The sequence below is a fragment of the Crotalus tigris genome, unplaced genomic scaffold (genome assembly GCF_016545835.1).
Source record: "Crotalus tigris isolate CLP2741 ecotype Arizona unplaced genomic scaffold, ASM1654583v1 scf7180000018101.4720394464:4744507, whole genome shotgun sequence".
In the NCBI taxonomy this organism is placed as follows: domain Eukaryota; kingdom Metazoa; phylum Chordata; class Lepidosauria; order Squamata; family Viperidae; genus Crotalus; species Crotalus tigris.
The window spans coordinates 903,072-929,801 of record NW_024096823.1 but is presented as its reverse complement, the minus strand read 5'-3'; the positions used below and the strand labels follow the sequence as shown (position 1 = coordinate 929,801).

At 42.8% G+C, this 26,730-nt stretch overlaps 1 protein-coding gene across 3 annotated transcripts; it reads right to left on the bottom strand.

The window, feature by feature from the left end:
• Positions 1-6,148: 6,148 nt before the first annotated feature.
• On the bottom strand, positions 6,149-22,422 carry PRR13 (proline rich 13). Of its 3 annotated transcripts, XM_039347769.1 has the most exons (5): positions 22,341-22,355; positions 20,768-20,842; positions 13,683-13,722; positions 12,129-12,535; positions 6,149-7,853 (listed from the first exon to the last, which is right to left on the bottom strand). In XM_039347769.1, exons 3-5 carry the CDS (start codon positions 13,699-13,701, stop codon positions 7,809-7,811), a joined length of 471 nt encoding a protein of 156 aa, XP_039203703.1. In that variant the 5' UTR covers positions 13,702-13,722; positions 20,768-20,842; positions 22,341-22,355; the 3' UTR covers positions 6,149-7,808. The 3 variants fall into 3 exon arrangements, with proteins under 3 accessions (XP_039203703.1, XP_039203702.1, XP_039203704.1); XM_039347768.1 differs by lacking the exon at positions 20,768-20,842 and having other exon boundaries at positions 22,341-22,422; XM_039347770.1 differs by lacking the exons at positions 20,768-20,842; positions 22,341-22,355 and adding an exon at positions 14,611-15,050.
• Positions 22,423-26,730: the final 4,308 nt, after the last annotated feature.

Below are 26,730 nucleotides of genomic sequence, written 5' to 3'. Positions count from 1 at the left end.
TGGATCCTGAGCAGAGACAATTTGCTGTAGCACTCTTCTACCAAAGGCAGCATCCGCTGCAGCAAAGGAGTCTAAGCGGTAATGCTTAACGAATACGGAGGGAGAAGACCAATTTGCGGCCTTACAAATCTCTTCCACCGAGGCTTGTGTGGACCATGCTGCTGATGTGGCCGCGCTGCATGTTGAATGAGCAGTCACGTATGGGGGCACTGGAATTGCCTGAGAGACATAGGCTTGGGCTATACAAGCTCTGATCCACCTACTATGGTAGAAGATGAAACCTTCTTCCCCATAGTTGATGGTTGGAAGGAAACAAATAGAGCTTCCGACTTACGGAAAGACGAAGTGCGCTTTACGTAGTAACACAGCGCTCTACTCACGTCCAGTTTGTGCCATCTATGTTCTAGCCTGTGTTTGGGATTTGGACAGAAATCAGGAAGAGTCAGTTCCTGAGATCTGTGGAAGATGCTGTTTACCTTCGGAATGAATGCAGGGTCCAGCCTGAGGACCACCTTGTCCTTGAAGAAGGTACAGAGATCTTTCCTGACCGATAATGCTGCCAGTTCCGAGATTCTTCGCGCTGAAGTGATAGCAACTAGAAAGGCTACCTTTAAGGATAGCTGATGGAGAGAACATGAGTCAAGAGGCTCAAATGGGGCTGATGTCAAGGCTTGAAGAACTTTAGGCAGGTTCCAGGAAGGATACCTGTGTATAACAGGAGGTTTAGTATTGACTGCTCCCTTTAGAAAGGCGCTAATCGCCGGATGTTGCGACAGAGAAGTTAAGTTGTCACAGGAAAGGACAGTTGAGAGGGCCGCTACCTGTCTACGAATGGTGTTGACTGATAGGCCTTTATTAAGTCCTTCTAACAGGTAGTCTAAGATATTGGGAATAGTCACTGAAATTGGATCTAGGTGATGTAGAGAACACCACCTACAGAACCCCTTCCATGTAGCGTCGTAGATCCTGTTTGTCGAAGGCCGTCTTGATGCTTGAATGATCGATATCACCCCTGAGGAATAGGATTGCATGGCTAAACTTTGCCGCTCAAATGCCAAACGGCTAGTTGCAGCCACTGAGGGTCTGGATGTAATAGCTTGCCCTGACTGAGTATTACTCGGTCCCGGGGAATCTTCCACGGGGGTGATATTGAGAGATCCACAAGGTCGGCAAACCACGGACGCCGTGGCCAGTGTGAAGCAATCAAGAGTACTTCTGCACCTTCCAGGATCAACTTGCGTATGGTTGCCGGTATCAATGGGAGTGGTGGAAAGGCGTACAGGAGTTGCGCCGGCCACCGACACCTGAGAGCATCCATTCCCTCCGATCCCGGAGTCGGGAATCTGGAGAAGAACCTGGGTAGTTGCGTGTTCTTCGGAGTGGCAAATAGGTCCAGGTGCGGTCGCCCGAACCTCCGGGAGATCTCCTCGAACAGAGCCGGATCCAGACGCCATTCCGAGTGGTCCACCTTGGCTCTGCTCAGGGAGTCTGCCTGGAGATTTGCCTCCCCTGAGATGTGTTCCGCTCTGATGGAATCCAAATTTGCTTCCGCCCACCGAGCTAGAGCTGATGCTTCCTACATCAGTTCCATGGATCGTGTTCCTCTCTCCTTGCTGACATGGGCCTTTGCTGCCACGTTGTCGGTTAGAACGAGAACGTGTCTTCGCGTCACTAGGTGGGAGAATTGACGTATAGCCAGATGGATGGCCCAAAGTTCCAGCCAATTGATGCTGTGAGTGAGGTCCGATTGTTTCCACTGGCCCTGAGCTATCTGAGTTCCCAGATGGGCTCCCCATCCGAATAGACTCGCATCTGTCATGAGCGTGACCCGGGTCGGCTCCCTGAATATGTTTCCCTTGAGCATCGTGGGTGATATCCACCAATTCAGGGACCTCAGTAAGTGATTTGGTACCAAGACCCTCCTGCTGGAGGTACTGAGGTTCCTCCTCTGATAAGGGAGGAGGAACCACTGCAACTCCCTTGAGTGGAGTCTTGCCCATGGAACAATTCCCATGCAAGATATCATTTTCCCCAGGAGCTTCGAGAGCTGCAACAAAGGCACTCTCTTGTCTCTCTGAACCTGATGAACCAGCTTCGAGATGCTGCTTCGACGCTCCTGGGAAAGATATACCCTGCACTGGGATGAATCTATCACCGCTCCCAGATGCTGAAGCCTCCTTGTGGGAGTGAGATGGCTCTTTTCGAAATTGACTGAGAATCCGTGATCCTGCAGGATGCGAATTGTGGTCTGAAGATCTAATTTTGCTTGCTCATGTGAGCTGGATTGAATCAAAATGTCGTCCAGATAAAACTGTACGTGCACCGGCATCAACCTGAGATGGGCCACTATGACTGCTAGAATCTTGGTAAATACCCTTGGAGCTGAGGAGAGTCCAAAGGGTAGAGCCCTGTACTGATAATGCCGGTGTGCATAGGTAAATCTGAGGAATTTGCGGTATTTGGGATGGATGGGAATATGCAGGTACGCCTCCGTGAGATCTATTGAGGATAGGAGGTCTCCCTTCCTGATACTGGCTAGGATGGACTTTAGGGACTGCATTTTGAACCTCTTATAGGTTACATAATAATTCAGACCCTTTAGGTCCAGTATCGCCCTCCACCCTCCTGATGTCTTTGGGATCACAAAGAGGATGGAGTAGAATCCTTTCCTTTCCTCTTCCTTTGGTACCCTTTCTATGGCCTGAATTGACAAAAGGTGTGCAATGGCCGAGGTTACCAACCTTGCTTTGAATGTCTTTCTGGAAATGGGGCGCTTGATGAAGCGGTTTGGTGGGGGAGAGTAAAACTTTAAGGTCAGGCCATGCCTGATTGTTTCCAATACCCAGGCGTCGGTAGTGGTGTGCTCCCAGACCTCGGTGAAGTTCCCTAACTGACCCCCTATGGGAGTGTCTTGTCTGGCGTCACTTGGAACGTTTAAAGGGTCGGCCTCCCGATCCTCTGAAGGGACGCCTGGATTGGAATTGGCCTCTGTCTCCCATGTTTGGGCGATCCTGGGAACGATCCTGTCTTGAATAGAAGGATCGTGAGCCTCTAGACCAGTCCCAGGATTGCCCTGATCGAAAGGGCTGTCTCCAGTCCCAGGAGTTTCCTGGGCAGAAACCTTGTCTCCGGAATTCTTGAGTGCCTCTCCTATCCAGTTTCTTTGATGGGTGGACTAGAATCTTTCTCTTGTCCCTGCTCTCACTTACATGTGGATCCAAAATGGATCCAAACAAAAGTGACCCACTGTACTTGGAGGTCGATAGATGCCACTTGGCCTTTAGGTCTGTTTTCCAATTTTTGAGCCACAGTAGTCTGCGAGAGGCTACTGGGGCCGCAATTGACCTTGCTGCATACTTGGTTGCGTGAAGTGAGGCGTCAGCCATAAATTGTGAGGCAGCCAGTATCTTGGCCAAAGTTTGGTGAGTTCTGACCTGATCAGGAGGTACAGTGGTTTGCAGCTCGCGAAGCCACATAATACAGGCCCTGGCGAAGAATGACGAGGAAGTTGCCACCTTGGCCGTCCAGGCTGCGGCCATGTGGGAACGACGGAGGGAGTGCTCAAATTTCTTTTCCTCTGGTTTCAAGGCCTCCGCCATGTCTCCTGGAATCGCAGAAGTGGAGAATAATGAAATCAGGGGACTATCTACTGTGGGGACATCTAGCATGTCGGAAAAGGAAGGAGACACATTGAATAGCTTCCTTTCCACACTGTTCGGTGTAGGTGGCGTTGCTAGGGAAAACCATTGCTTCTCTACCGAGGTGCAGAAAAACTCGGGACAAGGAATGTACTTGTCCTGTGCTACTTTTTTGGCAAAAAGGGAGTTTGCCTCCTTACTTGTGGAAGGATTTTCCTCCTGAACTGAGGTCAGATTGACCGTAGAGACTGCCTTTATTAAAAGTGATTTGAGAAGAGCTGGGTCAAAGAGGCCAGAGCTTGTTGTCTGCTCAGGAGCGGTCCCCTCATCCTCCGAAAGGGGCATGTCAGTCATGTCCAGGTCTAATGATTCTCCCTCTCCTATTTGAGAGGAGGTCTCAGAAATATTTGTAGCCGGAGCCTTGTTTCGTCCCTTAAGGGATGGTTGAAAGACTACTTGACCTTTAGAGGCCATAAACTGGGAAATTGGGCAGACCATATGTCCTCCTGAGCTCTGTCCATAGAAGCCGCCACAGTGGGAGTATGGGCTGGTGAGGATGCTGGTGAAGATGAGTGGGAGGAATCCATCTGTTCGGTTTCCCCCAGAGGAGACCAAGATCTAAGTACTTCCTGGGAAGTAGGTTCTGGAATAGGGGCCACCAATGGGGCAGGGGAAACCATGTTTGCCCCATTGGAACTGGTTCTCTGGGCCCTGGCAAATTGTCTTTCTAGAGCCAAATGTCTCCTCGAGGCCTCTCGCTCAGCTGTTTTGGATGGTCCCTTTTGGGTAAGGTGCTTTGTTTTGGCCTTCTTCTTCCCCCCCACTTCAGATTCTGAGGATCTGTGTTTTTGTTGTTGTGGGGGGGGCAGTTGGGGACCCTGCATAGCTGAATGCGAGACATTGTCTGCCATTGTGGCCAGGTACCCCGAGTAGGCAATACCTAGAGTGGGGAACAAACTGCACGCAGATCAGTTGCAGATAATTGAAGCCTGCAAGGCTTATTCTGCACAGAAAACAATGGCCGGACAAACAGGTTCCTTTGGAAGGAAGGATCCTGTGGGGCAGTGACTAAAGGTCACCCTAAGGAACATTGGAACAATTCAAATTTTCCTCCCTCTCCTTCACCAAGGGCAATTGCAATGGCCCAGGGTTATTAGAAGTATCGCTTGTTGGCGTAGTGAATATTTATTCCCCAATATGTGGCTGTTAAAACAGGCCACAGGGTGTAAGCATAAGCTATCTCTCACTCTTCTTCTCTATCCCTCTCTCTCTCTTCTTTTTATATTGTAAAATGTATAAATGGTTGGGAATACCTCCGAGTGGATGGCCCACCTAAAATGGAGGTTACAAGTAGTACACCCAAAATGGCGTCTAAACTGAAGGCCACGCCTTCCAACTAAAACTGTCAAAGAAGAACGAGGTTCAAAATGGCGAATTTTCGCCCCAACGGTCGCTCTGCCGGCTGAGGTAAGTTGTGGAGTGGCCAGAAAAGGGCGCAAATCTTCGTGTTGGGCCCTCCGGAAATGCCACGGCTTTCCCAAGCGATTCTCGCGCACCGCAGGCTAAAAGGACGGCCGTGGACCAAGGGGATTGTCTGCCATTATCTGGCGATTTTTTCGCCTCCCTGTAGTGCCGTCGGTAGTGCCGCGGCTCTAACGGTCTTTGGAGCCCGGAGCCTTGCGCGCTCCAGCTGATCAGAGAGAGAGCGCAGCGAGCGCTCCCAAATAATTCAGCTGCTTCCCGCAACTCAGGCTCGTTGTTCAAAAAAGGAAAAAAAAATTTTTTTTTGTGGGATACTCTCACCACTCCTCGGAAAGACGCCCTCAGGGAACGGAGATCTGCCAGATGCTCGGAGCTCCGAGCCAGAAGTTGAGATCGACTCTCTGTGAGTTCTTTTGGCCGATTTGCAATTTGGCAGAGAGAGAGGAGGATTTTATCTCTAATTCTAGAATTAAGTCAGGAGCTAAATTCTTTGCTGCTAACAGGCTTCGAGACTAAGTCAAAACTGGAGTCACGCCCAAAGGAAGGGTGTGGCCAAAGTTTTGACCTAGTCTGTCGGGTGGGAAGGCTGTCATGGAACCCATCCAGTGGACTCTACAGCCATCCTGCTGGAGAAAACAAGGATATGTTGTTGTCAACCCGTGACCGTTTTTTTTACAAAGTTACGACAGTGCTGAAAAAAGTGGTTTGTAACTGATCCGTACACTTTTGCAGGATCTCCATGATCAAAATCCACACTCTTGCCAAGCAGCATGTACATGCCATAGGGTGCAGCATCCTGGGGTGACATTTTTGCCATTTGTGAAGTCAAAGGGGGAAGCTGATCTCCTGCTTGAGCAGGGGGTTGGACTAGACGACCTCCAAGGTCCCTTCCAGCTTTATTATGACTTCACACAATCCATATTCCTTGGTTTAATTGCATTCTGGAAGGTAATGCCAAAAGGGCATTGACATGAACTTCAAGCCAAGAACAGAAGAGCATTTGTTAAGATACGTTTTACAAACACTAATTTGATTTTGATTCTTTTCTGGAGTTTTATTTTGTACATATAAAGCAACACACTACAATTCAGGCCAGCATTAAGGCCAAAATCTTTTATCAAGGCAGAAGCAATTTGGAATATATTTGGGATAAGCAAAAATCAGACTTGTAATTATTGTCACTGGCCAGAAAAAGAACCTATGAAACAGAATACAACATTTCTAACAAAACATGATACTTTTAGTTCAACCCTGTGGGCATTATGCAACTTAGGGGTACACAATTTTCAGGAATGATAGTTGTGAAATTTTTGTTTAGTCTTTAACTGACATGCATTACAAGATGCAAACTGAGCTGTAATGTACACAATAAAAACTGATTTAATTTACATACTAATTCCGCTACTTAAACCTGATTATTAACACAATTACTAAAGTCACTCCCAAAATATTTTATGTTCTTTTCTGTCCCATTAAATGCTATATTTTGGTGGGTACTTCTGGAGGGGCTTTTGAAGCCCCATGGAGATCTCAAGTGGTGCCAGGCTGGATAAAGATGTGGTTGTGGTTGGTTCTCTTTAAAAAGTGGCTAGCTACAAACTTCTCCTTTCATTTTAGAAACGTATCTAGGTATTATATAAGCAGCCAGTTTAAACGGGGCATCAGCAGTGTCGAACTGATGAGAAAAATCCTTTTTCCAAATACAGACATTTGGAACATATTATGCAATATGTATGTAGTACAATCATTCAAAACCCTGGAGTAATTTACTAAGATACTGCTATCCAGTGGTGGGATTCAAATATATGAACAACCAGTTTTCTGTGTGGATGCCGCTTCTGGAAGTCCATTCTGGGCCTGGGCAACAAAAAAAATTAGCTGCCGGTTGTGCTGAAGTGGTGCGAACCAGCTGAATCCCACCACTGCTGCTATCACAAACTAAATACAAACTTCAGGCAAAACTAAGGTTGCAGCCATGAACAAAGTGTTTCAGTGAAGCATACCATGAGCCACCAAAAATGATTGTATGCTGGAGCATTTAAGTTTTCTAAAATATGCCATAAATACATGAACGTATGTATATTTCCTAGTGACAGAGAGAAGGAAATCTCATAATAAATTTCTGCATGCATACAGTTATGCCCTTATCCCTGATTCAGCACATTTTGTGATTTCTTTAAAAAAAGCGAATTATTCTAGTTTATATTAAATCAGCAACACTTTTCAAATGCAGTTATAATATTGAGCAATTTCTCCTTTTTTTTTTGTCCTTTTTCCAGGCACCAGATGAACATTCAAGAACTACTTTGGTGAATGATAATTTTTAAAAGCACTTGGGTGGATTTGGACCTCCCAACCAACCTCAAAATAATCATTTGATTGGTTCCCAATAAAACATTCAGACTGCCAGGAGATGATTTGATTGGCTGCAGAAATTTAATCACAACTGCCAACAGGTGCAGATATACTGTTCTGGAGCCCAATAGTGGCCTACTCTCCCTAGCAGTTGATCACAACAGGCTGGTTAATCAGCAGCACCACTCCTAGGGATAAGCTTGAGACCCGGCCATCTTGGAGATCAGATTTTATCTAATAACCAATCTAGTGGACTTTTTCTGGATGCAGGAAGAGCAGTGTAAGGATCAGCCATGGTGGAAAAGGGATGCAGCTGGAAAGTAGAGAGACATGTCAGTCAGAGTCACTGCTGCTCGAAGAGGAGGAGGAGGAGGAATGCTGAAAAAAAAAAGAGGCAGTTTTCGATTGTGAAGTGTGGATAATTATGACACAGAACAGCTAAAATTATTTTCATATACCACAAGTTTGCTGTTTTATATAACATTTCTCCCTTCTAATGGCCACCGCTACTACCACATTCTAGAGCAGGGGTAGGCAACCTTGGCTCTTTTATGACTCGTGGACTCCAACTCCCAGAATTCCTGAGCCAGCCATGCTGAGGGGAAAGGGAGAGGCTTCCAAGCTGAGCCATGCTGGCTCAGGAATTCTGGGAGTTGAAGTCCACGAGTCATAAAAGGTTGCCTACCCCTGTTCTAGACATCTAGAGGATGAGCATTTGAACATCAACAGCTCACTCTTTACACATTAGAAGTAGGGCTTTATTTGACAAGCAAAGGTTGCAAGGGAAAAAATTTAAAAAGTTTCTTTTAGTGGTTAAGGCACCAAGCCAGAAACCAGGAGACTGTGAGCTGTAATCCTGCTTTAGGCATAAAAGCTGGCCGGGTGACTTTGGGTTAGTCACTCCCTTCAGCCCAACTCACAGATTGTTCTGGGGAAAATAGAAGGAGGGCGGGGAGTATAAGTCATGTTTGCCAGCATGAGTTTATAAAAATAATAAAAAATCTATTTTTTTTTTTAAAAAATCCATTAATTCCTTGTCAATTCTGAAAGTCACATTAATGCTGAATAGAGTAGGAAGCTATTTTGCAAAGTCTCAGTCGTACTTGTGGAACTGAATTCAATTTTTTATATGGCCATCCAACAATATGATTTCTGGACAGCTTAACAGAATGGCAAAAGAATAAAGCACAGTTTCACAGTGGTATAAGAAGCAAAGTATTAGGAAACAGTTTGGTGATGGTGAAGCCTATTTCACATATACTCTGGATTGTGTCTATTCCTTGCTTTTTTTTTCTTTGTCCCACAAGATCTCTTCTGCCAGTCCTACATATATTTCATATCCTTTATCTTCATTTTTTTCCAACTTTACTAGAGATCTATAAGCCAGTACTAGCCAAATCATTTCCGTCTGCAGAAATAACCAAAGGGATATGATACAGGGATGCAACCTTAAGTGTTATCAATATGAACGTAATATCCAACTTTTTTTCTTCTTTGCATCTAATCTACAGTAGGTACAAATTGCAACGGCTGTTCTAAATCGGTGCCTAAGGTAAATTAATAGAGGTTTAATCCTGGTAAGATGGAAGTACTGCTGGTGGATGATTGATAAGCCTAGCTGAGCAATGCTCTCCATCTGTTCTGAATCTGGAGGCCCTTGAAAAATCAGATCCACAGCTTGTTGATGTTCTTGGATCTACCCAGTCTAACCTGGGGCAGGGGTGGAATGCTGTTTCAAAGAAGCAGACCGTGACTGAGAAAGATCCCTGTGGTCTCAATAACAATTATATCTTTCCTTGGAGCAGTGGTTCTCAACGTTTGTGTGACGGCGCCCCCCGTCACACAAACATTCTGCGCATGTGCGGCGTGGTGCGCATGCACGGCAGCGCCCCCATGCACGGTGCGCATGCGCAGCGCCGCCCCCTGAGGGGAGAAAATGGCAGATTGCCTTCTTTGGCGACCCCCGAAAAATGGTCGATCGACCCCAAATGGGGTCGCGACCCATAGGTTGAGAACCGCTGCCTTGGAGGATGGACCTGGAGAGACCCTTTCTCTTTCAGATCTGACTAGACAGGTGGGAGCCACTGGGAGAAAGTCCTTTTAGACAATTGAGGCTGAAAGCAATATAAGGCTTTAAAAGTGACAGCCAGGATCTTAACTTGCACCTGGGTGGTTAGCGTAGTTCTCAAAACAGAGGTATTCTCAAAACAGAGGTCTAGCAGAACCTAGAGGTTTCCATCACTACTTCAAATGAGGCATTCTGGATCTACTTCCAAGTGATCTTCATATCCATTTACAGTGTATTACAATAGTCCAATTTGGAAGGCGACTAAACTTTATGACAGTGGTTCTTAACCTGGGCGATATTGCCCCCCAGGTGGCGATTTCATTTTTCAGGGGGGGCGATGGAAGGAAAAGGGGCGACACGGGGGCAAAAGAACGAAAAGGGGGTGATATGGGGGTGATGGAGCGAGAAGTTTTGGGGACACTTTTTGAGACTTTTTCGTACAGTGAATCGCTGTATATCTGTCGTACAAAAACATCAGGTCGCTTGCTATTAGTTGATTGAATTGTGTTTTCAAATGTTCCTCCAGCCGGCTTCAGTACAGAACGCCATACATATGTGAATACACATCGCTTATCTTTATGCGCGTTGCGCAGCAGCCTCTACCCATACAGTGGTGCGCCATTAGCCAGAATATGGGAGGTGTGGGGAAAAGACTGGAAATAAATTATTTGCATCGGTATGTCCTGATGACAATTTTAAAGAAAACAAAAAAAGTGTTTGCATAAATTGAAGAATTATTTCCTATGTTGTGATTGAGAGGTTATGCTGGGGGAGGGGGCGATGACAACTTCCTCATTGGCTCAAGGGGCGATTCATTCAATAAGGTTAAGAACCACTGCTTTATGAGACTGCGATGAGCAGACCACCCAATCCAGGAAAGGCTGTCACTGGTATAAGTGGGCAAAAGCCCTTCTAGCTGCAGCTGCCACCTGTTCAAGCAGGAGCCACGACTCCAGGAGGCCTCACAAGTTGGTTTTGGAAGGTTCCTGGCACTTGTCTGGCTGGGATTATGCCTGAGCCTTTTTCCTCATCCAGATATAAACTCCTCCTAGATAACCTTAAATTAGGCAAGATTTCAATAATCTCACTAGGAGATGCCCAGCTGCTGGCAAACTCCAAGCAAATCTGAGCAATTTGATCCTCCGGATATCTCGAACATTTCTCACAGAGGTCCAGCAAATAATGTCCAAGCCCATCACTCTCTTAAAAAAAAAGTCTGGGTGACTTTAAACAGGGCAGTCGGATAGCAATTTATGTATACCATAAGAGCAGAAAAAATACTGATGTTTCACTATTGTTATCTCTAAGGTGTAGGCGCAGACCTGAGTTCTTATCTAGATCTGATCAGATCATTCATTATTTTTAGCCAGATAATTCATTCTAGGTGTCTTCTCTGCTAATTATTAATAAATAACATAACTGTTTAATTTTTGTTTTCTAGAATGAAGTGTTATTCCTTTTCTAGTTTTATAGTGCAGACCAACCCGGAAAGTACAGCTTTAAAAGAGAACTTTAGAAGATGTATTTGCATTCCGTCCTGGTTCTGTGGATCTGATGAGTGAACCTAATCATATGACATTAATTTGATTTAATTTTTTCAAAAAGCAAAACTGTAGTCCTTTGATTGTAGAAGAGTGCTTGGGAGAAAATGGGTGGTCGATATCAAGTAAAATATAATGTGGGTTTTTCAAGATTGCCCTATGCATGTCTCTGGTTATTAGATGTGGAACAAGGGACACCAATCAATAAGACATGAATAGCTGCCCTACCCAATCCAAATACTGATAATTGCACGGGGAGCTCTCTCTTCAGCCAACACCAATGGTGTTGATCAGTTGTTTAGAACACAGCCAGAACAACAAAAGCAGTCTCTGTTTCAGATTGTCACTTCTATGCTAATTGGTACATTGACTATTTCTGAAGCATTCCTTCATGCATAGCTACAGTGCACATTGGGAATCAAACCTCATTGAGCAGCGCTTCCCCTCTCCCTATCCCCAAAACAACACGTTTCTCTGTTCCTCCTCCTCCACCACCACTAACAACAGCAACAAAAACAAGGAGCCAAGGAGCTAATCCTAGATTCTAAATATGGATCCCAATCAAATAGCCTTCGTGATTTTCAGAAAATGGAAGATACAATGACCCTTCATTTGTGACAAAGACATTCTCTGGCAGCAGTTGGAAATCAATTATAATTCCTAATATAGTCCACGACAATTCATTTAGTGACCGTTTGAAGTTACAATGGCCCTGAAAAAAGTGGCATGATCGTTTTTCACACTTATGACCGTCGCAGCATCCCCAGGGTCACGTGATCAAAATTCAGATGCTTGGCATCTTTACGACGGTTGCAGTGTCCTAAGGTCATGTGAGCCACCTTTTGCAAACTTCTGACAAGCAAAGTCAATGGGGAAGTCAGATTCACTTTACAACTGTGTTACTAACATAACTGCCATGATTCACTTAACAACTGTGGCAAGAAAGGTCATAAAATGGGGCAAAGCTCACTCAAAAACTGTCTCACTTAGCAACAGAAAGTTTGGGCTCAACTAACTGTAGAGCCATCCCACTCTTCTACTGACCTTTCCATGCTCCTTGTGGTGTTTGTGTGGTTTGTGCATCTTGTGTGCCTTCTTCATCTTCTTTTTCATCTTTTTAGCAGCTTTCTTGTCCATCACACAGGTGCCCACAGCAGCAGCCCCAGGCAGCAGAGGATTGACTCCTATTCCTCCGGGCATCCCAGGAACAGGTAGAGGCAAAGGACCACCAGGCAGGATAGGCTGATGACCAGGATATGGGGGCTGAATAGGATGGCCTGGTAAATAGGCAGGTTGCCCTGGGATCCCTCCTGGGGGAACAGGGCAGGGGCCAGCAGGCATAGGTGCTGGAGGGAACGCAGGGTTCACCGGAGGAGGGTATGCAGGATTGAAGCCCCCTGGGCAAGAAGGGTTGGAGGGATGGGCTGCTCCAGGGAAGGCACCTGGCTGCCCTAAAATGGAAGGTGAGAAGAAACAATAGATCTGCTACTTGATGAAACATATCCAGCTATAGCTATCTTTGTAGAATGCATTTTGTAGCTTTGGAAAAACAAATATTCAAGACAAAGCTCAATTCCTTCCTAAACTGCTACATCCAGATGCTGCTAATCTCAAACTGGTTTATTCCGTGACATCATCGGAACACTGTGGGAAACCCCAGTACATTTGGATTAAGAGCAGACTGGGAAAGGCTAGTATCGCCCTCAACTCGTGATGGATGCAAATAGCACCAGCTCCTATTTTCCCACAGTTTTACAGTAGGCTCAGTGGTGAGCATAAAACCTCTCAATCCAGCAGATTCTCCCCCAACAGCAATTGCAAATTCTTTTGCTCTTTGAGCAACATCATAAAGATGCTTTGGTTTGGGTGTTTTTTTTAATAAATAGAATTTATCCAAAAATAACCGAATCTGAAAGCAAGTCGCCTTTAGCAAATGAGGTTATCTCAGGTTCCATCTCTTAGGGCAAATTCAGGGTGCAAGTCTGGGAGACTACGGACAAAGGATTCCTCTGTGTGTGTGCATTTCAACCTTAAGCGTGTCTCTTAAAAGGAAAAATCCAAATGAGCTAATGGTGAACGAACAAAGCACTCAGACAATGTAGAGAAGAGTATCTGGCAGGCAGCGGTAAGGAAAACACACAGGAAGTTCTTCCACAGATTACTGGAGACAGACTAATTCGGTTGCAGGAAGTGGGCTGGCTGAAGTTAATTGCCACCGGCCATAAATGCCTGCAAACTTGCTTCTGGACAGATTTCCTTTCCACAGGAAATTTGCAAGACTTTTGCCACCAGTGTGCTAATGCTGTTACATTGCCAATGTAGGAGACATCAACAAAATGGCATTTAAGATATTACGGAGGTTGGAGGGGAGAAGGGGGGAGAGAGAGAGACCATGGCAACAAATGTATTAATTCAGCAAAGAGCTTGCATTCCAAACCTTTATGCGTAGCTGCCAAATGCTGGTCTCCATTAAAGCCTCCAGTCACGAGGCCAACTACTTGCCCAGAAAGATTTAATAGGCAATGACATTCTGTACTCAAAATGTGCTTTTAGAGAAGTATCCTAGCAAAATCCCCTTAAATCTCCTTCCCTTTTTACCTGCATTGGGATCCCACATGGTCCTTCACAAGAGAACAATCTGCCAATTGAGGGGAGAAGACAAAGGTAAGACCAACAGTATAAAATCAGGAGGCCATCAGTACTGCCCAAACCAGCTCAGGTGAAAAGATGCAATGAAGCCGTTTTCCGTTCAATCTTTCTCTAGGGTTAGGTTGCATGTGGCAGATATTTTAGATATACACAGTTTGTTTTCATCACGGTTTTGAACAAATTATAGCGACCTGTTCCATTTATAAAGTCAAACCACAGATCATGAGTTATAAACAATTGTAGTTGATTCCACACATCTCATTAAGAACCTCCTCCCACCCCAACCCCAGTAGAAAAACATGATGTATAAATTCAGCAAGGAGTACTAATCAAGAATCTAATGGGAAAGCGTAATTTGGAGAAACAGCACAGTGTGAATTTCAGGATTCTTTGACATATTTTTTCATTTTTTTTTTTTTTTTTAGCATTTGTAGTTCTTACTCATACCAATTTAAACAATATCCTTAACAGCAGGAGAGAAAAATGCACCCAAATACAAGAAAGCAGTTTTAAAAAAATATGAGATGAAATTTTCTAATATTCATGCTTCGTAGCAAACTCTCAATAGATTTGAAGAATTATAAAAAAAGAAACTTTGAATTTTGAGAAACTCAAATCTACCCATGTTTTATCCCCTTTTGAGATCAATCATGTTATGCAAAGTGCAGAAAAATATCAAGTCCTAGCCAGCGAAAGAAATTAAAGACAGGAGATAACAGAAAAGAGCAAGCTAAACATAGTTTACAAACACCCCTCATTATAGCCTTTTCTCCTTTTCTGTCCTTGAAACCACTAAGTATATGCATCACATTGCCTTTTGCTCTTTAAACTTTAAACTCTCTCCTTCAATCATAATTTTCTCAGTTTTCACACTTACCTTAATATACAGGCAGTCCTCAGCTTATAGCCACAACGGCTAAGTAAGGCGGCTAAGTGAGTCATGCCCGATTTATGTTTTTTTTTTTTTAGCCATATTTGTTAAGCGAATTGCTGCAGTTGTTAAGCAGGTCTAGCCTCCCCCACTGACATTTTCCTATATTTGTCCAGAGTCCACCAAGATATAGAAATTCATCCACTTGCTCTCGGGTTGGCCAATTATGTATAAATGGCAATTATTCACCCCTTTTTCAGTCAGACCCAGCATCACAGTCTGGTTTGGAGGCATCACTGCTTCAGACAGGAAGGCAGTGCAGAGAGTGGTAAAAATGGCTGAAAATATCATTGACAGTTCCCTCCCTCCCATCCAGGGCATAGCACAGAAGCGTTGCTTGAGCAGGGTCCGTAAGATTATCTGGGACACTACATATCCTCTTCACGACCTGTTTTCCTTGTTACTTTCTGGGAGGAGGCTGCGTGGCATCCGTAGCAGAACATCCAGATTCAGCCAGAGTTTCATTCCATACAGCATTAACCTTGTGAACTCTCAAGCTTCTTCCTTCTGTTATATATTCAAGATGGACAGTATTTAATATTTATTTGCTACGTATATGTAGGGGTGTGGGTCTATACATATGTTGTACACAATATGTTTAGGTGTGTGTCATGTATGCGTTTCACTTTGAGAGCGGGCAACTAAATTTCATTTTTGATATGTGCCGTTGTGCCCACAGTAAAAAAATGACAATAAAGGTTATCTTATCTTATTTTGTAATCCATATTCCATTTTCAACTGTTTTGTGTATTCCATAATTCAAGTCTACCCATTTTAGTATATGTTTTCTCTGAACCAAAACAAAAACATGTAATAAACTTTATGTCTCACAATCAGAAAGTCTGCAAACTTTCTGGCATAAAGCTGCAGAACGCTTCCCACACTTTGTTCATCGTTACCTCTTGAACCCTTTCTGCCAAACACCTTGCCAAGAACATTGATTAAACTCTGCTTACAGGATACACTCTTCTTTCCTACCGTTTAGTACAGGAGAACAATTGTGGCATCCTTCATCGACATTTTAAATTATGTGCACAAGCCGTTCCATACACACAATGAACATTTTTCTATCTACATCTGCAGCCTTGCTCAACAAATTCACAGCACCAAGATTTGTTTCAAGTAACTTTTTCCTCAAACCCAAACATTTACAGTGTACATTTCAATTCTGCTTTTCGGCATCTCACTATCACTCTCAAACTTATTTCTAAAATACATCATCCAACATTCCCTCCTCTCACTATATTTAATTTGGGTCTCTCTCAACTTTCCTCACAGAATTATTATTGTGTGGGAAAAAAGAGAAGGAAGACCCCCTGGAGATTATACATTGACGGTGAATGAAAGGCCAGATATAAAATAATTACTTAAATAAAATAAGTTCAGCACTTTTGTTTTTAATTTCATTGCCTCTGCTAAAGGTTCCTTCCTTAGCCATTTTCATTCACTTTGAAAACAATTCGTTTTATTTCTACACAAATACTCTAGATTTTCTCTGCCTCTTTCCAATCCATTCCTTATTCTTTGACTATGTTTGTTACCATTTTTTTCTTTCTAAACACATTGTATCAGTGGTGGCGAACCTATGGCACGGGTGCCAGCGGCGGCACTTGGAGCCCTCTCTGTGGGCACATGTGCCGTTGCCCCAGCCTCACCTCCCCCCGTGACCCCCTCCTCTCCAGCAATCCCCCTGAAGGAGAGTCGCCCCGCCCCTGAGTGTGGCCTATGCGGAGTAGCGCAGCCAAGGACATGGCAGCCAGGCAGCATAGACAAGACTCTGCCCTCACACCCCATCATGCACAGTTGATGCTGCAGGACGTGGGCAGAGGGCATGACCGCCATAGCGCTGCTGGGCTGCCTGGGCAATCTGCGGCGGGCCCTGGAGGGGGTGAGTGGCCCTGCAGGCAGGCGGGGTGGGGGATGGGGGTGGAGTGGGGGCAGAGGCAGGGGCAGGGCAAGGGGGTGGAGCGGGGGTGAGGCCAGTTTTTGGGCACTTGGTCTCTAAAAGGTTTGCCATCACTGCATTCTATCATATTTTTCCCTGAGCAGGAACTATTACCTTTTGTTTTTTTCTCACCCGCATCCTTTTTCATCTCAGAGGGCCTGAAACATTATTTCTTTAGCATATATACAGACTTTTGTTTTCTTTTTCTTTCTTTTTTTTAAAAAAACACATTTTAGAAATCCTAATATTGGTGTGTCATCTAAATGAGATTAAAACATTTAATATTGGGTTGAACGTTGAGGGCAAGAAATACATTATTTCAATTGCTTCTGGCCATGAACTCCTTAAGGTATCCCTGTAATGATTTAAATACAAAATACTACCTTCTTTTAACAATGCCCTAACAATTCCAGAGTAAATATTGTAGCTTTTATTTCTAATCCCATCCATGTATACGTACAACATTTAAAAAGACAAAATAGAATTAGCATCCTCCAGTTTTAAGGTCTTAATGTTCCAAGTCCAAATGATGGGAACATGGATCGACCAATACATCTCCATCAAAGCAAATCAATTTTGTTATTGCAATTAAACTAAAAGAATACATGACTGAAACCTGGCCAAGAAAGCTACATAAATTACTCTGCATTAGACTGAAGCAGGATAAAAGCCCCACATTTTTTCACTTACTGAATCCAAAGAGGTTAACAATTTTCCTGCCAAATATATTTAGATCTTCCATTACAATTTGCTTCATATGCAGACTCCTTACTTAAGCCTCGCTATAGGGATAAACTGACTGCAAATGCCATTCGGGCACATCGTCATTCTCATAGGCAGGATGATTCCCTCACTAGCAATCTTTGCACTGAAATAAGACTATCCACTCTGAAATGGTCATTGTTAATGTATACATTTCTTCTCCATGAACATTTGCACTGCTTCCATTGCAGACATTTGGACTCTGAATGACTATATCAGGGGTATCAAATTGCCAGCCTATGGGCTGGTCGCATCATATGGAGGCCGCGCCCACCCCAGCTCTGCCAATGCAAAAAAAGATGTGATACATTGCAACACGTCACGTGACGAGTTTGACACCCGTGGACTTTGTGCACAAACCCCCAAATGCTGCAAGTCAGGCAATTAATTATTTGCAGGTAAGGAAGAAGCAAATCTATAGCGGTGAAAAAAGGCTTTACTGTACATCATCTCAATAGCTCTTTCACCATTATTAAAACTAACGGTATCCCTTCATGATGCCACAAGTATGTGGAGAGAATGAGAAGATAGGCTTCCTTAAGGCAGGGTATTAACAAGGGAAATGCCTAGTATACAAACTATTTTATTTTAGCTAATATGCTCATGCTTGTTCTGAATTGAAGGCTCTGTAAGACACTGTAAGCTTTTGGGTTTGATTTGGCTCTGAAATGTTTATTAATCACATCTATAAACCACTTTTCTCATCAATTTCAGGCTGCTGGAATTGGGTATGTCTAGTTTAACGAAGAGAAGGACGAGGGGGCACATAATAGCAGTGTTCTAATATCTCCGGGGCTGCCACAAAGAAGAGGGAGTCAAGCTATTTTCCAAGGCCCCTGAAGGCAGGACAAGAAGCAACAGATGGAAACTGATCAAGGAGAGAAGCAACTTAGAACTAAGGAGAAACTTCCTGACAGTTAGAAAAATTAACCAGTGAATGCTCCAACACTGGAAGTTTTTAAGAAGAGATTGGACAGCCATTTATCTGAAATAGTATAGGGTTTCCTGTCTGAGCAGGGGGTTAGACTAGATGACCTCCAAGGTCCCTTCCAACTTTATTATTATTATTATTATTATCATCATCATCATCACCATCATCACAACTCTTGATTGCATACAAATTAATAATATTCATAGAATCATAGAAACCTAGAATCATAGATTCATAGGGGCTGGAGGGACCTCAGAGGTTTACCAGTCCAACTCCCTGCTCAAGGCAGGAGCCTTATACCATCCTACTCAAATGGTTGTGACTTGAGGTCTACCTGTATATAATGAAAGAAAGAGGGCTGAAAAAAATCCAGATGGCAAAAGCTCTTTGCTGCTGTCTAGTGTGATAATCTGGATGTTTGCAGCCTAGATATCATAATCCTAATTACAAACTAGCACTATGTTTTTTTAAGGGTTGTTGTAAAAATAAGTGTTTTAAGCTCCCTCCTCTCTGTAACAGGGAAAACAGCCTCAACTTAACACTAGGTTATTTTATAGTCTAGAGCAGGGCTAGCCAAACTTGGCAACTTTAAGACTTGTGGACTTCAACTCCCAGAAATCCCCAGCCAGCATTCCATTGGCAAGTTTAGAAAGCCCTATCTAGAACCTGCAACAGAAAAAGCTACTAGAGCTAAGTATATCTCTTGTGGGAAGGACAGTTGTTGCATTTGTTAGTAATTCTTATCTGAACCATTCTTAAGAGTCCCTTCCTCAACATATGCCTTTCAGCAGCACTGGAAAGACAATTTCAAGAATTACTGGTTGGGTATTTCAGAATTTACAAACCCAGCAAAGCTTTGACCCCTGTACAAAAATTTAACTAACAGAAGGCATCAGATTGTGACATTTTAACCATTTCCCAAAACCTGGGAATACCTAGGATCCAAACTACAGATTATTCTCATCCCTGTTTCATATGCTAGAACAGTGGTTCTCAACCTGTGGGTCGGGACCCCATTTGGGGTCGAACGACCATTTCATGGGGGTCGCCAAACAACGCAGTCCGCCATTTTTTTCCCCTTTTCCTTAGCTGTGCTACTCCCTTTTATTCTATTGGCTTTTGAAAGCCAATAGAATAGACTCTCTTGAGTAGAGTCTAATTCTATTGGCTTTCAAAAGCCAATAGGAATTGTCCAGGCTGTCTCTGCCCTGCTGAACCCACCAAAAGTCCCATTCTGCAAATGGTGGTGCACCAGTTGAGTAGTCCTCGACTTACGACTGGTTGAGTAGTCCTCGACTTACGACCGGTTGGGGTTCGTGGCATTAAAAAGGTTGAGAACCACTGTGCTAGAACAAAGCAGCCAACTCTTTCTTATGGATGGTATAATATACTCTGCAGTATGCTGAAAAAGTATTTGTATTAATTATAGTTTCTTTTCCTGCTATGGCTAATAACTAACACTGAGTCTTCCAATATCAGGTTGAGTCTTTGTAGATCAGAAACAGTCATATTTTGATCAATCAGGTCCACAAAACTAAGGAAGTTCTGAAATGCTTATACAAAACTAGCACACATGCCTACAATAAGAATACTTGAGCAAATGAGAATGGAATGAGGAAACTAATCAAGGAGAGAAGCAATCTGTAATTAAGGAGAAACTTCCTAACAGTGAGGACAATTAACCAGGGAAATAGCTTGCAATCAGAAGTGGTGGATGCTTCATCACTGGAGGTTTTTAAGAAGAGATTGGACAGTCACTTGTCTGAAATGTATAGGGTCTCCTGCTTGAGCAGGGTGTTGGACTAGAAGACCTCCAAAGTCCCTTCCAGCTTTACTCTGATTGAGAAGGTATCAAACAAGAGGTATAGAATTCAGCTGAAATTTGTAGACCATAAAGGAGGTTACCTGGCAATCAGTACAAAGACTATATAATTAAACTAATGAGGCTATAATTCTGTATTTCTTCCTCCCCCCCCCCCCACACACAGAATTGATCAGATAGAAATGTGGGATTTTAGAAAAAATTGAATCAGAATTTTTCCTACACAAATGACTATTATTGTAATTAGTATCATTGACTCAATTTCCATAATCTGCACAAGTGTTGGACTACATTATTTAATGTAAGGAAAAATATAAAACTGCCCATTCTATGAGAACTGAGGAAACTTTTTGTCATAATGTCTACAGCAGAAGGTTATATATAATCTTGGAATAGTGACTGGCAACTCATTGTAAATCAACTACTGTGTGGCTAGAAAAAAAAGCCAATGCAATTTCAGGTAAAAATATTACAAGAAATAATAATTTGATTGGTCAGACCCCACTTGGAGTAACTGCACATTACTAGTTCTATATTTTAAAAAGATGCAGACAAGACAAGCTCAGACAAGGGAAACAAGGATGATTAGAAGACTGGAAAGTAAAACCTATGAAGGAAAAAGGAATATAATAGCATCAAATACCTGAAAAGATTTCACAGAAGGTAAGACTTATTCTCCATTGGTCCAGAATTCAGGTTCATAAACAATTGCATTAAGCTATAGAAAAGTAGATTTTGTTTGAATGTCGTGGGAAAAATAAAATCTATCAATAAGAACAGTTTGACAGTGGGCCTAAATATCCAGATGGCTAAGGAGACGTCCTTCATTGGAAGTCTTCAAGCAGAGGCTATTCAGCTTTCATAGGGGTGCTTTAATTGGAAATCTAGCACTTTATGGCCTCTTCCAATTTATGATTCTGCAGACTTCATTGTGTAATTTTAACATCTCCTTTATTTTTCCACTCTCTCATATCTTACTCTTATTTGCCCAACACAGACTCCCTATACTCTTTTACACAGGATATACATACACTGTTGACATTAAACAGCAAGAGGAACTAGAAACAACACGTGATAGTGTATAGTATGCCTGTTAAAACTCAGCCAGCTGGGCCCACCCACTCCCAGGCTGTTCCCTGTCATCCTCCTCTCAATTTTCAGCAGCCCCCAACAGTCAACCAGATTCTGCATTTGCTGAACATGCTCAAGCAAGGTGGGAGTGGGTTTCCCAACACTTTTTGTAACTTTACTGCTTTTAGGCTTCTCTAAGATTCTTCCTCCTTCACATCATTTTGGCTACATAAACTCAAGAAGGAATCTGCTTCTAACATCTGGGATTTTACTACAGGCCTCTTTAAGAATCTATGATAATCATAGATTCTTAAAGAGGCCTGTACTAAAATAGGGAACTATGGCCCATTTATGACCTGTGGACTTCAACTCCCAGCATGAGTCATGAAGTGGCCATTGTTCCCCGTCTCTGCTCTAAGGGATGATAAGTGAACTAAAAGCCATCAGTTAAAATTTCACTTTTAGAATGAAACTACTGTATTAGATAGTAACTTGAAGCCTCACACATCTGCATGGATTACTAAATGCCCATCACCAGGATTATTAGTTAATGCTCTGAAATACTAATGTGCTTATGATGATTAATAACCTGTACTTTTGCTGGGGAATTCTGGAAATTGAAGTCCACACATCTTAATATTGCCAAGTTTGAAAAACACGGCTCTAAAACTCCAATTTTACTTTCTAAAAAGGCACTGGACTGCCAACACTTCATTTTCTGGGTGTGACAATTCCCATTAATCCCATTAAATTGGGTAAATCTAACTGGATCAGCATATGAACTGAGGTGGAATTAACCTTGGCAAAGATGTCCTGAAAATTGCATTTCCATTTAAGAGTGCAAGATCCGTTCCCAGTTATATTTACGTGGTGGTAAAATCACACCAACTCATTTCAGTCTCAACTACCTTTTATTTAAGGCGCTCCCTGGATTCTCAAGAGGTACAAAGTGAATCCATGCATGCAATTAGTTTATGGATCTACGTCTTGAAAACCCAGCAAGTAGCTTAAATAAAAGGTGGTTTATACTAACCATCACTAAATGTGCCGTCCCTTATGTCCACACCCACAGGGGAAACAATACCCATTTTCCTTCAGAAAAGAAGATGACCCCAAACAATCCCATTCAAAGAAGAGTTAACTACCTTCAGCGCCTCTCCCAGCAGCAGCAGCGGCACTCTCTTAATTGCTCCAACTATCACTTCCTGGATCCCTTTGCACCTGACACCATCTCCAAATTTCTCAGTCCCATTGGCTCAGCGCGCTCCTTTTCAAACTTTCCATTGGTTGGAAGCGATGTCCATCAGACATCGCGTTTCCATCACCCTGCCTTCCTCGCTTAGCTTGAAGTTGGAGGAAAGAACCGCGAAAGGAAGGAATTGTTGATAGTTTTGCTGCAATAAACAGATGTGGTCCGGTTTAAAGTTTTCCAGTGAATTGGCATTCCTTTTATTTCCATTCAAATCTTGGGGTAGAAGTTACAAGTGAGCGGGAAAAGAGCTTTGTATGAAATGCAGAGGTTTGAAACTGCAAACGCCAACTGACGGATGTGGCCGGAGGGGAAACCAGAGCCATTGTGGCCTCACTTGCATTAATTGCTTTTCTAAACATTAGCGGGGAGGTCCCTGTCGTTGTCTTGAGTAAGGTGGTTTGTCACTGCCGCCTTTCCAGGGTGCTTTTCTATAGTCCGGAGGTTCTTAAATGTGATCCGAGGAACCTTGAGGATCCCCCCAAGATACCGGGGCGGTGGTGTGTGTGTGCCCACAAAACCAAAACTACTTGCCAGATATTGAAGAAATTTGCAAAAATTTAAAACAATGCCACTTATTATTATTTGTTTATAGGGCTTTTTCATGAATATTTCTTATTCGTGTTATTATCTAAGGCAGGGTAGGCAACCTTGGCTCTTTTATGACTCGTGGACTTCAACTCCCAGAATTCCTGAGCCACTATGGCTCAGCTTGGAAACCTCTCCCTTTCCCCTCAGCATGGCTGGCTTAGGAATTCTGGGAGTTGAAGTCCATGGATCATAAAAGAGTCAAGGTTGCCTGCCCTGATTCTAAGGGGTTTATTATTGCTATTTTTATGTTATTCAGTAATCTATACATGTGTTAATAGGGTAAATACATATAAATATAACTCATAAAAACAGAAGCTCTTTGGGAATTCTCCATAATTTTTAAACGTGGGAAGTAGTCCTGAGAGCAAAGTTTAAGAAACAGTGGTCTAGCATCCAGGCACAACCTTCTTCTACCCAACTGTTGATTAAAACTAAGTACAGTAGTTGACAAAATGTAAAAGAAAGACCGTATGTAAATCAAATAATTTAAGCCACAACCTTAAACATACTGTTTCAGGAGGAAGACCTGATGATCTTAATATGGCTTCCTTTTGATCAGACTATGAAAGCCATTTTATTCCAATGGACTTTGGAAGAGTAATGATGAGGTATTTTACATTAATCTGTTGGGTTTTTTTAATTATGTCTTTATAGTATATTATGTACATCATGCGTGTGTGTGTGTGTGTGTGTGTACACATACCATATATGTATACATACCATATATACACACAACCCATATATTCTGGAGTTGAAGTCCATAAGTCATAAAAGAGCCAAGGTTGCCTACACCTGCTCTAGGAGCCATGATGCGCCGGAGCACCACAGCCAGAGTGTGGCTTGATTGGTTGGGTCAGACTGTGTGGTGTGGAAACTGATGGTGATGTGGGAGACGCATAAACAGGGAGGCCATCTTTCACAAGAGGGTGAGCAAGCCTTTTGCCTTCCCTTTCAGAAGGTGGGGTGTGAGGTTAAAAAGAAGCGAAGCGAGAGGAAAGAAAGGCGGCTGGAGTGGAAGCTTGCCCGACAGCGAAACTTTGCTGTTTCAGTTCCTTGGGTTGTTCAAAGGCTGGGATGTCTATGAAAATCTCTTTTATACTTCATATTCAAACTGCAGAGGAGAAGAATAAGAATAAAGCCAATGTTTTGTGATTTGGAGGTATTATTATTATGTATTGGTCAGATGTAAAGATAGACCTACAGTATGAGGTTAATCAGATCTATTTATTAAATTGGGTTTAACTTAAAGGTAAATTAAAAGTAATCTTTCACCGACAAAATTTCAACTTTAATTTGTTTCAAGTCAATATCCATATTAAACTCGAAATGTAAATTTTTCCACCTTGTTTGACAACTTCTTAAAAATAATTCAATCTTTTACAAGCAACCAAATTTTTTTTTATTGGGCCAATTTTATTCCACATAGAAAGCTGACATTTCCACTCATTAAACTAAATGAGTATGCCAATGGTAAATTCCCCAAAGATTAATAAAATGCCTTCTTGTAATTTAAAGCCACACAGTGCATGATAACATTAATAGTATTAACTTACCTTGAACAAAATCCTAGCCTTTTAGATACACTAAAAATTTACGCACACACACACACACACACACACACACATCACGTATATAACATGGGATGTTGTAAATTGTCCAGGGTCTTAGAACTAGCATAGACTACAAACAATATGAAGAAATAAATAACAACAGGGAAGCTGATGTCTGCAGAACATGACCAGAAGTAAATGGACTCATCCAAAAAATGGAAAAAAAAAAAAAAAACCCCACAGGTTATTCCCCCTTTTTCCTCTGGCAGTGCTAACTCCAGATTTCAGAAGCTCTTGGCAAGCAAGTGGAGAGCTTATTATTAGAACTAAGTATATGGCTAAATCTAAGCACAATAGAAGATCTATTTTTCTCCACAACCAACATCAGCAACATATAGTCCGCTCTTTGAGTGTGCACATGTATACCTGGACACGTGTCATGCCAAATAATTCCCTAAAGGCCCCTTCTACTAGCGGTTGTTAAATTTGGAATTTACCAGCTTAATTGTCCATTGTGTCCTGCAATACTGTTAATGGAAAATTAAAATGGCAACTCCTAGATCCAGTCTTGCTTTGCTGATCAGGCAATGACAGATAAAAATATGAAGGAGAGGGGGTGTTAAAGTTATTGATGGACTTGTTGGGACTAAGGCTCTGTGGTGATTGATTGAGGATAATGTGCACCAACAGAATCTAGCTATTTGTTAGAACAGCGGTTCTCAACCTATGGATCGGAACCCCATTTGGGGTCGATCGACCATTTCACGGGGGTCGCCAAGCAAGGCTGTCCGCCATTTTTTCCCCCTTTTTTGGCAGGTGCCTTACCTCCTTTGGGCTAGGCCAGCTGGTGGCCCAGCCGGTGGTCGGCCTGCTCCGTCTCTGCCGCTTGCCAGCTACATCTCGGCTGGCGCAGGGGGCGGCACCACGCATGTGCGGCGCTCCCGGGCAGGGAAAGTCCTCGACTTATGACCGGTTGGGTAGACCTCGACTTACGACCGGTTTAGACCTAGACTTACAACCGGTTTAGTCCTTGACTTACGACCAGTTGGGGGTCGCAGCATTAAAAAGGTTGAGAACCACTGTGTTAGAAAATGTTATGGGATGCTTCCTTGAAAACCCAAGAGCTTAGTAAGTCATTTTTCCCCCATTGTGAGCATTTTATCCAATGTATATTATAGTTAAATAGACAAGCACCTTTGCATAATTCTGAAAGAAGCATATAAATGTTGCCTATTTTTTATTTAATTTATAGAAAAAAGAAAAGAAGAGAGCAGAGAGCTCTTAGGTATTACAATATAATGAAGCCTGAAGTTAGATGTAGCAATGAAATAATAGGCAGGAGAAGTAACGCTAGGAGTGGAATAAGACATGTAAGGCTAGGCTTCTGCAGAAGGAAAATCATAAGTGGTTACAAGCTTTTCTTTAGCTGTTCCTAAGCCTAAGGAAATAAATAGATTTCTATACACCGCACAGTGTACAATCAGGCTGACGAGATGAGCAAGCATGGATACATTATAAACCATTCTTATCTCTCCAAATCCTAGATACACATTTGACTCCTGTCTGACTTATTTCTGAGTAGATGTGTATAAAACTTGAGCTAGGGGCCAGAAGATGGTTTTCTAAAGATCATTGCCTATTTGAAGCCAGTTCTCCTTCCTGTAAGCCAGGGGTGGGGAACTATGCCCCCTTTATGACTTATGGACTTCAACTCCCAGAATTCCTGAGCCAGCCATCTTGACTTTCTTGCTGGCTCAGGAATTCTGGGAGTTGAAGTCCACAAGTCAGAAAGGGTACATAGTTCTCCACTGCTATAAGCATAAGAGGGGATTTCTGCTTGATTTTGAAGAGGGAAGAGGTTGCTTTCTATGCCTCTGTCCACACATTGAATTGCACCATACTTTCTTTAACCATAGCTTATTGCAGCAGTCCCAACTGACTGGATTCACCCAGCACAGTGGTTCTTAACCTTTTTGAACAAATCGCCCCTTGAGCCAATGAGGAAGTTGTCATCGCCCCCTCTCCCAACATAACCTCTCAATCACAACATAGGAAATAATTCTTCAATTTATCCAAACACTTTTTTTGTTTTCTTTAAAATTGTCATTAGGACATATCGATGCAAATAATTTATTTCCAGTCTTT